We start from the raw sequence: 16,944 nt of genomic DNA, 5'->3' as shown, positions 1-16,944 counted from the left end.
CTACAGCTCACACTGTGCCAAAAATTTGCAGTATTTTGCAATTTTGGCATGAAACCCAAATATTAGCAGGGAGGAGACAGGAACTGAAACATAAGTGATTTCCTTGGTATCACAAAGCAAACCAGTGGCACAGAGAGGTTAGATCTCAAGGATCCTTGCCCCAGCACCACACAGTCCAACAGGTCAGCCTTTCTCCATTTTGGAATCATTGGACTCTCACCTATATCATCATAAAAAATGTTAGTCTCAAATGAGAAAGTCATGTAAACATATGCTTAAGTTGACTTCACTGACCTGCATGTATTTAAATATTTCAGTAAGGTAAGACTTGTATGCATTAACAAAAACAAATAACTAACCACTGCACTCACAAAGATAACCTTTAAGGAGGAAGTAGCAGGAACAGTTCTTTTCAAGCTACACAGCTCTAACTGTGACATGTCACAAAACACTGAGCAATGCATGATTTACATTTTATTTTCTAACAAGAATGAGTTGAAATAAAGCGTCTATATTGCCACAGATTTTATAATGAGACTTTCAGAGCAGTTTATTTTGTCTCTAACTGAAAAGCATAACATTTTCAGTGATATGGTAACATGATATCAAAAAGTTGGAGTTTGGGGTTTCATGGTAGTATAAGAGGGAAAAATCCTTCTACTAAACTATATTCTTCAAGTTAAATTTCGGTCAACAAACCAAATAAAATGCTGAATTTATGTCCAGCTTATGCGGTCATTTGTCAGACCAAAATGAGAAATGCAATGGGAAACTTACCTCAGAATTATCAGGTTCATCTTTAATTTTGTCTAATAGTCCCTGCTGTGGGGCCATAGCTTTATCATATTCGTCATCCAAAGGCTCCTCCTTAATTCTAATATTTGGTGCAAAGGAATTCCCCAGCTCTTGTCCAATAGATTCCTTACTAGAAAATAGGTAGCTAGACTCCTGAAACAATAATATGAAAAAGAATTCACCCTCCTGCATCTGCCATAAGGAGTTGGGCTGCTGCCAAGGGGGAGTTTCTGTTGCAGACCAAGAGAAATGGGTCCTGCCACTGGAAGTTGGGAGAAATGAAGGGCAGCAGCTGCTGCCTCTACCTCCCTGCAGCACCCTCTGCCATCCCACCCCCAATCTTTTTCACTCCTTTGGACAAAGCAGAAGCCACCCAGCTCTCTAGGTTGGTTGTCAGTAGGGGCACTCGGCTGTTTGGACAGAGTCTGTTGTTGATACAGCTGTTCCCTGTCTCATCTGGAAAAAAAGGCAGCAGGTCAGATGGATGCATCCAGGTCTAGATTCGGCTCACCAGTCACTGTCAGACCATGCTGAGTATGGAAGTGGCTATCAAAAGAATCCTCAATCCAAAGAGAGGGTCAGCAAAATTTTACAAAATTATATGCAGACTGTTTAAGTAGCAAAGATGTCTAAGAGTCAGAAGATCAGTTTTCTTGATACTCAGATTTACACTCAAATATAAAATAAGTATTTTGAATTATTCCAAGTATATTGCTACACTTGCAAAAGTGTTTGAAAGATCTATAGCTTACCCTGAAGTTAGTTTCTGGAGTTTGTGGCGCTAACTGCGTCCGTAATGTTTCTTCTACTTGATTATGAACTGAGGAAAACATATACATTAAATATAAATGAATACAGATTCCAAAGAATTTCCTTTAAAACTACCTAGAGTCTCATACTAATCCCCAACCCCACAGTCTGTCAGCACCTCAGAATTATTAAACTACACCCTTTCCCTTCCCTGCAAACAAGAAGGTAATGCTCAAAAAGAGCTGACAATTTTATTATTCTACTGGGTTATTATTTTCCTATTCCAGCAAAACGGTTGTAAAATTCTGAAGCAGAATTGTTCACTCAGAATTTTCTCCACCCCAGTGAGTTCTGAATTCTGCCATGTTTCTACATTTACACAAAAAATATTTTCAAAGCAACAAATTCCATCCTTTTCTTTGCTGTTCTGATCTTTCGCCTCTTCCCCTCCTCTCAGGAAACAGTAACTTACCAATAACAGAAGTTGCTTTTTTAGCAGACTATCTTTTTAATATGTTGGCAAATACTGGATTTGTTACTAAATAGAAAGCCTATGAGCATTTAGTATGGCTGTTTCAAATACTGACTACTCTCTCTGAGGTTGCACAGCTTTCAGCAACAATCTTATGACTGTAGGTATTTGCAATTTTCTGAAATGTCTTTTGCACAGAAATATTCTGTACTTTATTTCCACCTGAAGATAACATCATTGTCTATCTTTCCCTCCATCTATACAGTCTTCTGAATAAAATTAAATCACATGTTCCAGCCTATTTTCTTTTAACTTTTTCATTTACTCTTCTACTGTAACTATCAGACCTTCGGAAATCAAAAAACGTATGTGGGGAGCAAGACTACCGGTGTCTTTCAGACTCCCTCAAAGGAGAAATGGATTATAAGCATCTTTGCTTCTCTGAGTTGGTCGGACAAAGTCCAAGAAACAAGTATCTGAGGAAAAAGGAGAGCTGTCTCCCAGGAAAAGTAGATCTCAGGTTACTCCCTGGCTGACTTCTTGCAGACACTAATAAATTTCTTGTAATCCTTTCCCTGATGCCACTATGAAATGCATAGTGCTTTAAGTACACTCCTATTAATGAAGAATTGGTGCTTTGCTCAAAAGAAATCTTCCTTGGCCACCAGCTTAAACTAAACTTCATCATCTTTCCTTTTAAGGAGTTACAAGGTCTATAAAGAAATGCCAGAAAAACATAAGGAAGCTTAAAGTGTCACCCAGCCTGGGTTAGTGAAACACCACAACAAAGCATATGTTGAGGCTTTGACACAAGCTGTGGAGGATGAGACCCCCTAATGCTGTCAGGCCCTTTTGCAAATCCTAGTCCTAATACAGAGTTCACTGTATTCTAGGGTTCTTAATAAAATGCTTCCCTACATATAATTAGGCATATTATCTTTGCCAAGATGAGGTGTTCAGCAACTAGCTCTATCACTAATTTCTATCTAGCTCGTGCTTCCTCTTTCCTGGGTAGCCAGGTCTACGATGTCAAGTTACCTGCTTTGTCAAGAAAACTGCTTTTCAATCTAGAATCCATATCTTTAGGGATTTTTTCCAACCGTTTTTCACGTTCTTGAAAATGTCCTTCTCTATTCTTGTCCTTTGTGGAAAAAGTCTCTTTGCCATTATCTCTTGTTATGCTAAAATCTTTTCGAATTGATTTAAATACAGGGCCCTGTTCATATGGAGAAGAAAGATCCTTTTGGATTGCATTTTGAATCTGAATTTCTTTTTCACTGTCCAGTTCATGTTCTGTAACTCTCTTGCCTTCTTCCAAATGGTCTTCAGCATGAATTGCTGAAGGAAGAGTGTCTTTTGGAGCGAAATTTTGATCATCTTCATTGTCACTCCCAACAACAGGTATGCCTGCAAGATCCCCAGAGTTCAGAAAGTAATCGTCATCATCATCATCCAGCAGCGAGTTTTCAGATCCTGTTCGATTCTGTATTCCATAAGATATGCTGTCGAGGGCAGGTGTTAAGGTGTGGTCAGTGTCCTCAGACATTTCTGTATCCAGGATTTCACCACCTAGGGAGAAAAAAAAATATTGGTAAGCAGTCATATAAGTCACAAACACTATGCGTAACAAAGGACATGTGTAAATGTCCTTTGCTAATCTGTCTAATGCTGCAATTCCTTGTATCCTTTTAGCCTTGGGCCAACATTACCGATAAAATGCTGCTGACACAAGAAGCATTTCTGCCCTACTCCCCACAGGGTGAAGCAGAAACTGAATTTACTAAAACTAATGCAGGAATAAAGGGCAATATCTTTAACTCATATCATAAGCAGTATTTGTGGAGAAGGCAGTGCAGAGAGGGAATGAATAGCAAGGGCTGGGAGAAGAGTAAGACAGCCTTTTTGGCAGCAGTGACATGTCTAAGAAGTGTTTTATTGAACTAGGACCTTATATAAATAAATTAAAATACTTACATTTTTCTGTAATATCAAATACTGCATCAGATTTATCTTCAAACTGTAAAAAGGAAAGCACTATATCATTATCTTGCTCAGTTGAGATGTACTTTGTTAAAATGTATCCTACCAAAAGCAAAACCATAAAAAATTCACAATTCCTCCTCCTTCCTTTCCTGTCCCAAGCAAAGTTCTGTGAATTCAGTCTGTTACATTACTAAAAAGTGACATTTATCCTAAGAAGTTTAGAAGTACATAGAAAAAGCACACAACGAAAATTTAAAATTAGTATTGCTTTCCAGAAAAGGTGGGGGGAGAGGGAAGGGAATGTCAAAACTTTCACTTCTACAGGAGATATTTGCATCAGTTCAAGATCATGGATCCCACACTAAAAGCATTCTGCCCTCTTCTGCTCTCTGCAAGCTTTCATTTCATCTAACCATTATAAATGGAACAATACCAATGCATACCACTTTCACTGACATGGGCTACACCGATACAAAGCTTTAATCATTCTACCAGGGAATATCCCCTTTCTAGTGACAGTGAAACATCATGCTTAACTCCTAGGAGCTGGGAGACAAGGAGTGTCAGTGCGAGTGTCACTGAAGAAGAACCAGATGATGACTTTGTGCACTGTACAAAACATCTGCTTTCATTACACTTCCTCTGACAGATGTTAAAGTTGACAGCATGCTTGAACGCTGTCTGAAGAAGCATGTGCACTCAGAATACTTGCTTTTCTCTAGAATGCCCTGCTCTTATTAGCATCTGTCCTTTTGCCTAAAAGGTAATAGTAGTTCATTTAAGTCTTCTCTCCTTTCTTTGCAGCTCCAGATCTAACTTTTCTTTTCTGGTAGATCCTGCTCACACATCAATTCTTAAGCCATCTTAAGGAAAGTAATGGGATTTGAAAGTAAAGGGATAATCTCTAATTTCTTTAAACTCAAGTCATTTAGTTGATAAATTGGGGATTCCACAGGACTGAGACGGGGAACTATCAGTTCCTTAGCAGACAGCTCTGGGAAAGGATGACAACACACTGTCACAGGATTCATCTGAAGGCAGAGGGTCCATTTGTCTCCACCCAGCATCTCCTACAAGTCCATAACAGGGAGTTAGCTCCTTTGGCCTAACTTGACAAATGTGGAACGAAGTTCTAGTGAGGCCCTGTCCAGCATTGTGAATTTCAAGACAACTCAGTACTGCACTTTAAAAACAAAACTTTCCAGCTTCTGTGAGCAGAGATAGTTGTGGCTGGAAAAGCCACATTCATCGTAATTGTCCAGAGGAGCAAAGAGTGAGCAACCACCTGCCAGGAAGGTCTGCAAGGCCTGAGTTCTCTTACTGCAAAAATGATACTAGGAGTGTCTCAGGAGATGCAAGTTTAATGTTGATCTACAAGCCCACATGTAATCAACTAAGTTTACACTAGTGTAAAACTAACCCCATAAATCTTGGATATATTTAGTGCTAATACTAGATGCTGAGAACAAAAAGAGCGATCATGTACTGTTATTATATAAAAACAGTAAAAGGAACTTGCTGCCATTTGATTATAACATCAGAGTCTGAAGCCCTCTGATGCATAAACAATAGCCTATATCTTTTTTCTCCATCTTGAACTTCCTTCATCCTTTTCTTTCTGGTAGGATGACCGAAGTTTTCAGTGCAGATGAAGCATTAGATAATACTTCTGTTGAAGTAAATTTACATCAAAGTAGTTTTTGACTTATCTGAGATACTGAACACCTGTGGGGAAGTGTTCTCTGTTCTGTCACAATCTTGGTCACTTTACATGTCTCAAACCTAGGTATTCCTCCTCCTCTTCCTCTGGCATTAATAAATCTTTTATTAATAGGTGACAAGACAGAAATCCCATTATTAGGAGAAGATGAAATTTTGCTGTCTGGACCTCTCTAACTGCTTCATTCAAAGAAATGCAAGGTTTAACTTGGCACAAGGGGCCATTTGCAAGTGGGCATTAGGCGCTACCATAAATATTTTGGACAACACTTACAATCTACTTGAAAGGAGTCCAAGACATTTCCCAAGCACAAGGTCATCCTAGGGAAAAAAACAAACTCTTTGGGATTTTGTTCCTCTTTCTTTTGTGAGGCTATGAAAATAGTAGGTGATGCGTTTGCCTTGGGAACTTTTAGATCTTGATCAATTTTTTTTCTTTTAAAAAAGGTTTCAGGATAGACATTTAATTGTGTTTAGTTTACATATGTGATTTTTCCCCTACTTTAAGCTTGTACCGGCAATTACAAAGGTTACAGTTTGATTCGCACCCTCCAGTCTATGTCAGCAGTGAATATTCAGGTCATAAGGCACACTAGTTGGGACCCTTAGCAGAGCTGCAACAGTCTGGAGTCAGAAAAGGAAGGGATAACTACCCTGCGCAGGGAGGCGTTCGCTGGAGTGGAAATGCTCAGGCCAACTAAGGATCAAGAATCTGAAGACATATTTCAGACCTGCATGGATAGGCAGATCTGCGTCTGCTATCAAAAGGTTCCATTACAAATACTTATAAAATAGGAATTTCAGCGTCTGACAGTATCGGCAGTCGTGGCTAAACCATTACCTAGATCCCGATGGTGGACAGCATCGGAACCCCCACGTGGGGGGCGTCCAGGGAAGCAACTAGAGGAAGCGTTTGCGTGTTCATGTGTCTCCATACATAGGTATCTACATACACATTAAAAAAAATAACCCCAAAGAATTATTAATTCTGGCTTATAATTGGACTACGCCCTCAAATGAGGGCTCATATCCTTTATATATTTTTTCCAAAATAGTGTGGGGTATTCTCCCCATTTATATACACTCTATTGCATTCCTGAATCCTATTAAGATCTTATTTAATGCCACTCAGGAGGAATTTTCATATATTAACCAACAGTTACACAAAAACTGTATCACCTTTTATAAGTTTTAAATGAGTTGTCTCTTACTGGATTATGGTCTTGTATTACACAGAAATACAAGTAATAATGCCAAATTTACTACTTCCACATTATTCTCTTGCTACATTTAGATAAAGTTACCTTGCAGATCCCTCTCTTACCAGTCCTAGTATTTCCTCCTCTGACTAGTTGTCATCATTCTTAATTCCCTTCATTTCTTCTGCTCTAATCTTTTAAGATGTGGCGATTAGAAAGGAACAAAAGTACTTTAGAGGCAAATGTGCAACTGATTCATAAGATGGCATTTCTTAAAGGTCCTCTGAGATAGATCTAAGAGGAGGCACCTGGCACCTCCATATCACAGATAAAGTCCTAGGTTACTGCAGAATGGAAAGTATGTAGAATGGAAAGTCTTCTGTTCCAATACTCTAGGCCTGAAATTCTCAACATAGTCCCCAAAACACACTTGTAGTTTTAAAACAAAACTCATGACTATTATAACACTTTCATGTAATCACTTTGGTTAATATTTTGCCAGAGAATAATTTAATGATAATCAGTGCTTTTCAGATAGTAAATATTCCCTAAGATTTTAAGACAAAACAGCTTAGATATGGAGTTATTAAAATGAAATGTTTTAGAATATATGTTTCTTAGTGATTCTGTCTCATTAGCTAGAATAGGACACACAGCAATGTTTTGCCTATTCAGGTTGTAACAAATAAATAATACAATAATACACAAATGGTGATAAAACAAATTCTGTTAGGTATTTCTGGAAGGGGCAACTTTAAAACAAAAATGTCAGGCTTTCTATCAGCTGAGACAACAAAATCTTCAATGAAATTATAGTTACTAAAAAGCAAACTCATTATGAGATTTATTAAATTAACTATTCCTTACAAACAGAACAACAGCATTGCTTTTATAGAAATTATTCCACTAGGTATGTTGCTAGATTTGTTATAATTTATAATTACACACTAGACACTAGGGAAATATTATTACATCCACAGTACTCACCCCTTATTTGCTTGGAGTGGGTGACAGAAGAACACCGTTTACGGTTTAATACAATGTGCTAATTTGCAATAACTAAAAAACCTGTTCAATACTATAATGGCATTCAAAGTTGCCATAGCATCCATAAACCAAACAATAGATTATTTCTGTGCAATATAAAGGCAGAAGCTGCCCTATGGCTACAATATTTTTTGTATGCAAAATAAAGAACTACTTTAAATTAAAAAATCATAATAACTTAACATACACAGGCACATATCTTTCTAGCAAGCCTTTTGAAGTCTGATCTTAGGTTTTAGTGCATCCATAAGCAAACTGTGGAGAAGAAACGGAGATGTTAAGAAAATTGCAATTCCAAAAACCCAGAGATTTTCTCAATTTCTTGTCTGTACAGTTCCCTTGCACCTACAGACCACAGCATACACCCCCACTTCAGAATTTAGTAAACTCCTAAGGAAGACACAATTTTTTAAAAAGTAATTTGCATTTTAATTCCTACTCTTGAACCAGGTGTAACAGGATCAGGAAGCATCCCCTGACCTTTTCCACATGACATCCCCAGAAGAGATGCCAGGCAGGCAGCCAACTGCACTGCCCCTCTCCTGCAGGAAAACCAGGCAGCACAGGCAGAATTAAGCACCAGGTCTTTCCCAGAGCTGCGTCTGCAGCATCGCAGACAGACCCATTGATCCATACCTTCAGAGCACCTACAGAGGGAAGGAGCAGTGGGTAACAAAGAGCCAGGCTGCTGCAGATACCTGCTACAGGAAAAGAACCACTGCGGCAGGAAGAGAACCCGGCGGGGTCAGGCGAGCCATAGAGCTCGGCGCGCGGAGCCGGGCCTGCAGAGCCCCCTAGCCGCCCCGGCCGGCTGGGCTCCGCGCGGCCGCCCGCATCCCGCACGGCGGCCGCATCCCGCACGGCCGCATCCCGCACGGCGGCCGCATCCCGCACGGCCGCCCGCATCCCGCACGGCCGCCCGCATCCCGCACGGCCGCCCGCATCCCGGCGCAGCGGAGCGGGCAGGCCGCCAGCCGGTGCTTCCGAACCCAGGGAAATAGAACCGGAGCGCACAATTTGGGAGCGGGAGTCGGGAGGACGCAAACTTTATAGATTTGCAAGGTACGTCCTTCAGACTTCAGCGGGCGTTTGAGGAACGCTCACGCTTTCAAAACATTGTGCCTAGATTTTAGTTGCAATCGCTATTTTAGTCTAAGTGTAATTAAATGGATACTATGATGGGTGAATTAAAAAGCAAATCCAAACAATCATCTATACATGTAAAAAGACAAAAGCGGACATTTTTCTGTTCCTTAGGGCTCCTGCTCTTCCTGCTCAAGAAATACAATGATATGTTATTTATGCATCTTTAAGTTTTTAAGATTCAGAAAATAAGATTAAGGCAAGTGCTGATGACATTTTATATTTGCATTTTTAGAATTCATCGTAAATACCAGGGAGTAATTCAGCACATAAAGTTATTATTCCTTCCTATCCCCAGACTTTTTTTTGACATTCCTGAGTTTTCTGAATATTCATAGGCCAATTCTAAACAAAACCTCTGTCTACCTTGTATCCGTGGTTTCCATATCCACCAAACACACACACACTGAATAGTGTTACAAAAATATAAGAAGCCAAGCAGATCAGCCTGCCAAACTCACAGAATATTATAGTATGCCTTATCTTTTCTCGGTGTTTCAGTATTTTTAATCAATACCTATGAAGAACAGAGGGGGATCCTAGTCCTTCTCCCCTTCCTCCACAACGATGCGAGTTTGAAAAGGAATCAGCTCCACACTGAAGGCTTCAGCTCACAACAGTTTTTGCAAAGCCACCAGAAGAAGATATGGATATCTGAAGCCTGCCAAATGCACAGGCCTTGCAAATTAAGAAACACACACACAAAAAACACACATAAAGTAAACCAAGACATCACACTTAAGGCCTTCTTAAAAAAAGATATAACTTCTTCCTCCAAACCCTCCTCCCCAGCTATGTGCTGAACTTTCATGCTGCTTAAGGCATTACACAAACAATCCTTGACACCGGGAGTTTGGTTAAACTAAATCTCTAAGTGAAGTGAAATTAGGGTAGTTCCCACTTCTCACAGCATAAGTCAGAAAAAAACTAAAATGAAGTGAATAAAGTTATATGTATATAAAAAAACCACCAAAATCAGACTAGTGTCCACATTATAACAATGCCTGTTTCTGATGTGATATTCAGCAACTAATTATTCCAAACCAAATATTTCACTTTAGTTACGTATTTTATCATCCCACAAGAAGGACGGCATTTCCCAGATTACAAACACATCCTTAAATATTTTGGCCAAAGCTTTCAAAAGAGTAGCTATAATTTATTTAGAAGATTATGTTCTGCAAAGCACAAAATCCCCTTAATTCCATTTAACTCAGAAGCCGAGTCTCTCATTAATAGAAAGTCATCATCACGTCCTTTAAGGAAAAACCGGTGCAGAAAATACAACTAAACAGCAACGAGGATAACAATCTGGGGTTGGAGGACCAGGACACTATAACCTAGGAAAGATTCATTTACTCAATGTCTCCCCCAACAGGGTAATTAACCATGTTAGTCATTGTTTTGCTAACAGTTATGTTACTCTTAGTAAATTATTTTTTAAAGAAAGTGATACATGCATAAAACCTAAGTTGTCCACTTTTCATTAGAATCTGCCTCAAATAAAAAGCCTACAAGATGGCTTTGCATGCAAGTCAAGAAAATTTACAAACGTAGCACCTTCTGCTTGTTGATAAACACAGCAGGGATTATCGGCCCTCCTTCACAGGACGGTTTATATGTTAATAGGCCCACACTGGTGAATCATCTCATCTACCATTAGCTACTGCAAGGCTTTTCCCTTCTCATAAGAGCTACGTGCCAACAACAATTGGTGGTGAAAACAGGACAGGCTGTATGTATATGCAGCTTTCCCTGCTTTAGTATTTTTGTCCTTAAAGAACTAAAAGCAGTCATGTGCTCTACTTTATTCTTCAAAGTATCTTCCTAACCCAGGCTTCCTTTTTGCCTGTTCCACTTCTCTTCAAGGCTCCTGCACAGTCCTATGATTTTCTCCTCTCCTGCTCCTATAAAAAGTGTCATTTCTCTCTTTCAGACAGCTACAATTCCAGTCCCATTTGCAGTTGTTGCCCTGGTTGGCTTCTACTTTCTCTTTTCCTATGAAGGAGTGGTTCTTAGAACAGGCAGTTTAGTTGGATGTCCCATCTTCTTTGCAGGTATTATTACAGGTATCCAAGGCTCTTCAGGATGAAATGCCTGAACACCTGTAAAAACAGGCAGAGAAAACACTAATACTACGTGACCAGAACTCTCTGCAAAGCTCCTGCCATTGTTTCAGGGAGCGCTGGAGAACTGCCCTATTACCGGAACAAACAAGATTGTCTGCACGAGACGCCTGCAAAGAAATGAACAACCATCGCAGCGAGGTATTAAAAAAAATACTGACCCATGTCTACTTGAGATTCTTCTGCCTGCAAGTAAGCGATGCAGGCAAAGCTTGCCTGTTCAATCTTCCCCAAAAAGCATTTTTAAAGACATATAAAACCTATCAATTCAGTAAGTTTCTAGATAACACAAATTTTCTCAAGTAAGTTCCATTTTTCACAGAACACTATGACAACTTCTACTAGGCAGTATTAAACATAATAAAGACCTGTGCTAATAGTCTAAATTAACTAAACTATATTTCATAACAGCATTCTTGAGCATATAGAACCATTTAGAATAAAGATGAAATGTTTCCAGTTACTTTTTAGCTTGTTTTGCCAAGTTTCAAGATTAAAAAAAAGACAAGTATAAGTTTATTCAAGAAACAATAAAAGCAAGTATTCCCAAACTTCTCCCATAGGAACAACTGTGTCCCATTACATCAATTCTGTCCCAGGTTCTTCTCACCTATATTTAGACAACTAAACATTAGTTTTTTAGGACAGTTGTTCAGGTGTCCTCTCTTTACAATGGAAATGAAGAGGCACTTGCAGAAGGCAATCCACCCTACCCTGGGACTGGGCAGATGATCTTTCAGAGATCCCCATCTCTTTCACTGATGGTAGAAAGAGTCCAGATAACCTCAGCTAGAATAGACAGATAACTATTCTATGGGTATGGCTTGCAGCGTGAAGATGAGAAAATGGAAAATATATTTATTTCTAAACTCTTTCCCCTTCACGTTGCTAGGAAAGCAAAAACAAGAATCAACAACTATCTGTCCTATATTTATCATCTGCAGTACAATGTAGTATGTAAAGACCATTTCAGCACTGGCACAGCGGACTGGTAGACAAAAGCAACTTCGCAGTATTTGTTGATTCAGAAGTGTCTAGCATTCTTGTACCTTGCTTAGTAGTCTCCTGTGCTACCCTTTGGGAGGGAGTTCGTGCTTTCTGACCACCAGCATGAACAGCAAAAAGCCTAAGACATAAAGATCAGGATTTAGGCAATTGACAAGCCTGATGGATCTCAGATCAACGTGCTTAGCTAACCCAGGACCAAGATTCAGATTTTCCAAGGAGTCTTGGATCCAGATACTAAACTTCTCCAAGCTCTTATGAGAACTTTAAATATTTTTCTGAATCTGGACCAGCCATCAAACATTCAGAATAATTGGGGGAAAGAGACCAAATGTAAAATTTAAATTACGGTTTTGACTTTCTATTCCATAAAACCCAGTGTGATACAAAAAGAGCTCTACTTATAATGGTAACTGAATATCATACATTTTTCATTAAAAACTTTAAAACTATCTGTTCCAGTCTGCAAATGTCTCTTAAGACTAGACTAGAAATTCTAAACACACTTTCACACTGAAGCATTAATAAGTTAATGACAGTATTGTCAAAGCACAGAAAAGACCCAAAGACAGATCTCTTGATCTTGTTCCCTATGACTATCTTCAAAATTTAAGCCATTCCAATACTCACCAACTATGATTTTGCTTTTGTGATTTCAAAAAGAACACTGCAGATAATTTATATATAAACCCTTTTTAATACTTCAAACTGCTTTTAAATTAAATTTAAACACATATACCTAAAGTAGAGAGCAAATATGGTAACCAAAATTAAGTAAGTTATCACCAGTTTTCAATTAGTCTTTATAAAAAGGACAGAATGCAACATGCAATTGTTAGATCAGCATCAGTTTGGCAAAGCAAAGCTACAGCTAAGTCTTTAAACTTTTCAATTTTTATTTCCTTTGAAATTTCTGAGTTGCACTTTCAGAAAGTCACAGTTGAAGGAACAGTGTGGCAATAAAGGTCATCTTCTACTCTAGGTCATGAGATTAGCACCAGTCTGCAGCCTGCTTAAATTGGTCTCCCCTTCCTCAATATGGCTAAAGAGCAGCTCATGATAGGAGATTTGAAACTCTTTCAAACTCAGTTGTCACATGGCTTTTGCTTCACCCTGGTATGAACTTCTAGAAATAAAGTGACTGCTCCTGGGATTAAGATTATGCAAGGCTGCATTTATCACAGCCTCATGCCTACGGCGTTCATGAAAAACTACTGGACCTTCCCAAGAACTGAGTTCATTTGATCCTCAAGCATTTCCCCAGATTGATTCTTGATTCTTGCTCATTCTCTTTCTCTGTTTCCACCAGACAACTAACAGAAAACTCAACCTTGCTGTGTTCTCTGACAATCTCCCTTTTTTACCCCTGTGGAAACATAATTTTTTTCTATTAAAGGATGAAAGGCAGAACACAGGCTAAGATGGATGCTGTGAGCATGCACATGCCCTTGATGAAATATCCTCTGCTGGAGAAGCCTTATTTTGAGGAGTTTAGATGATCAGAGAGAATGTTACAAGCAAGAGCAAGACTGAGGTACAACAGTGCTGCTTTTATGCAGTTAAGAAACTTATAAAATGGATGATGGAAATCATCTGAATAGAGGAAGTCATTGACAGGAATCCTTCAAGAAAATTCTCTACATAAAACTTGCTACAAGGCTTATTTAGGGAAAGGTCGACATGAATTGGAATGTCTTGTAGAAATGATGGGGCTAAAACAGTAATTAAGGGAAATGTGGAGATAACCACTTCAATAACATTGGGAGTGATTCTCACACCTAATTTCCAATATTCTAATCATGTATAGGGCTTTGAAGTGGGCATAGTTTACTTATTTTTCTGTATTTTATACAATGTGAAAAGCCTTAATGTAAAAGACTGAGATCCATTATGCTTATTTTTAGAATGTGAATAGAAGAATTACAATAGCAAAGCATCCTTTGAGAGGTGCATAAGCTTTTGCAGAGAAATCTGTTTTCATTGTCTTTGTACCATTTAAACATAGTCCAATAACAAAACTTTATAAAACTTTCATCTCCTTCAATTTTTAACAAAAGCAATGCAAAATTAAAAATCTTTCAAAAACAGCTGTTTTATTGATGTAGGCACCCACCTGTTTATCTACTCACACCAAATTAATTTCCAAGAGCCCAAGTGTCAAATTTCAATAGTTAGTACTGTACCTCACAAACTGTCGTGTCTAATTCAATGGGTTGACAAAGTATGGTCGTAAATAAATGATCATTCTATTTAAAATGTAAACTGTTCAAGACAGTGTTGTTACATACAAATTAAAGCCAAAGTGATAATCTTTTTGATCAACTAAATAAAAAGCAATATAACCAGAAACCTTTTAAGTCAACCTTGATATTATTTAATATCTATAAATATGAAAAGTTGAATTCTTCTCTGAAATAACAATTTCTGAAATAACTTCTCTGAAATAACTATTTAATAAGAAGAACTTTCAGGATATTATTAAAAATCAAAATTAGACAAACTTCTATGTCAGTGTTATACAGACAAAAGTTTTCTTTTTTAGCTGGTTGCTAATTATTGTGCCTCAAGATAAAAGATGGCATCCATTTATCAATGGGTTCTACAACATGCCAGCTTCAGCGTACACACTTTTGGAATAACAACCTTTGCAAAAGATTTTCTCATTGGAAAGAAGAATTCTGAATGTACCAGCACTTACAACATTCCTGTCTGAAAAAATTTACAAAATCAGTCTTTATTTTTTCCATATGAAGGAACAGAGAGTTTTATAAGAAATGCTCACTGTTCCTTAAGCCCAGGATTTGGAAGTGTCCATCATTTTATCTCCTGTAGAATGGGAACTAGACCACATAGGGGAGGAGAAAAGGGATACGCAGGATTTCCAAGACGTCATTACTTACTGTTTTCAATAGAAGAGAGATAAGTTTGCCTTATTTACTGCACGCTAATCTCATTCTTCACAGCGTCCACTGTTCATCTGAGCAGCCAGGATCATTTCTCCCACGTTCCTCAAGAACATCTTGGTGCATAAACTGGTTTTGGATGTGGGGAGAGGAGATGAGGAAATTCACCTCTTGGGCTCTGAAGACTGCACACAGATGGACAGAATGCAGTGCACTGGCGCTACCAGTTGTTTTAAAATCTCACGGAAGCCTTTCTCACGCTGAAGATTAAGCTCACTACCAGACTTAGGACCAGAAAGGTATTTTCCTTCAGGTTAGATTGGCAAGTAGTGTTTCTTCTTCCCTTACTTAGTAGCCTGAGGTAACTGCAACTTTCCAAGATCATCTGTAAATTCCACCAAAGAAGTTCTCTGCTTCTGCAAGAAGCTAGAATGTTGTCAAAGATAACAGCATGTGAGATGCTTTCTGTGATGTGCTGGGACACGTGGAGCAATAATTGATGGAGCCTGCTGGACTTAGCATTTAGCGCATGATTATCCTGGTGATACAGAACCAACTCTTCCTGAGACCAATGAAGAGGATACTAACTTGATGATACTTTTCTGTTATTCCTTCGGAGACAATGAGTAAGTTTAAGAAGAAAAAAAGTCCATCTTCTTCTTTTCCCAATATATTCGGCTGGGCAATCCCAGCTAACGCCTCAGATAAATTGAGCATATCAAGGCACTGAGCATGTTAAGATCACTGGACACTGGGACAACACATGCTACATAAAGTACCAATTCAAAGACAGGATCTAAAGAAGTAGAGATCATAGGATAGTTTAGGTTAAAAATGACCCAAGGAAGTCTCTAGGCCAACCTCCTGATCAAAGCAAGGTTGGCTATGAGGTCAGCCCAGGTTGCTCAGGGGTTTATCCAGGCTCCTCTTGAAAACTTCCAAGGATAGAGGCTGCACATCCTCCCTGGGCAACCTGCTCCAATGCCTGACTGTCCTCATGGTATTAAAGTTCTTCTCTATGTCCACTAACATTTAAATTGCTGGGAATGCGGTTTTATTTAAGATTTCTTAAGTTACTGTCCTACCTTCAGCCACCTCCCTCTAAACACCTTGCAGATAGCTGCAATCTTGATCTTACATAGACTTACAAATTCATGTAACATTTGTGAGCAATTCCATAAAACTCTTTGAGATTGTTCGTAGATATACAAAAGTGCAAATATGTGAAAGACATGGGTTTAATACAATTCTGTTATGATGCTCTTTTCCATAGTTGTAGAATACCTGAACAACGTGCAAACAGCTCCTCCAATTATACTCTTGAGAGTCAACTATTCTGTTTAGCAACAACGAGTTTCACAGCAATCACAAGTTCCATGTTGCCTGAATTAAATGCAGCAACTGAAACTTCTCTCACACATAGGAACAGAAAGGTTTGGATAGGGTTCTTGCCTTTCTGAAGGTTAGAGATTGGGAAGACTTCCTCATCTCTACGAGAAGGGAACTGGACAGCTCTGATACTGGCAGTGGACTACGGACCATTCCACACAACCTCAAATTCACACTAATCTCCTTTCTATCAGAAAGTTTTCAATCAAAAGCTACGTGCTTGCAGGAAAGAGGGCCTACTTGTTGCGTGATTATTTTGAGCACTGCTAAAGAAGTTATTTTCCCTCAGTTACTTCACAGGCTATTAGACATGGGCAAAACAGAATCTTTCATTGGTTTTAAAAGATGAATTATTTCTTTGAGTAAATTACTTTGCCCAATATACTTACAGACCAAACCGCGGCAAGGGAGGG

At 38.8% G+C, this 16,944-nt stretch overlaps 1 protein-coding gene across 9 annotated transcripts in view; it reads right to left on the bottom strand.

The window, feature by feature from the left end:
• ZMYM4 (zinc finger MYM-type containing 4) overlaps positions 1–16,944 on the bottom strand; it is a 44,176-nt gene that overhangs the window by 26,401 nt on the left and 831 nt on the right. For 6 of the 9 annotated variants that reach the window (XM_064525220.1, XM_064525222.1, XM_064525223.1 and 3 more), the window contains exons 2-5: positions 3,992–4,034; positions 3,056–3,586; positions 1,548–1,615; positions 778–948 (exon numbers count right to left, since the gene is read on the bottom strand). In XM_064525220.1, the coding sequence (XP_064381290.1) occupies positions 778–948; positions 1,548–1,615; positions 3,056–3,586; positions 3,992–4,034 (813 nt within the window). Of the gene's footprint in view, positions 1–777; positions 949–1,547; positions 1,616–3,055; positions 3,587–3,991; positions 4,035–6,560; positions 6,646–8,601; positions 8,690–16,944 lie in introns of those variants that run through there. The other 3 variants (XM_026104623.2, XM_026104617.2, XM_064525225.1) reach the window with 3 other exon arrangements.

Source organism: Dromaius novaehollandiae, chromosome 23, assembly GCF_036370855.1.
Source record: "Dromaius novaehollandiae isolate bDroNov1 chromosome 23, bDroNov1.hap1, whole genome shotgun sequence".
Taxonomy (NCBI): domain Eukaryota; kingdom Metazoa; phylum Chordata; class Aves; order Casuariiformes; family Dromaiidae; genus Dromaius; species Dromaius novaehollandiae.
The sequence above is the reverse complement of the archived record's forward strand: the minus strand, read 5'-3'. Positions and strand labels throughout refer to the sequence as shown.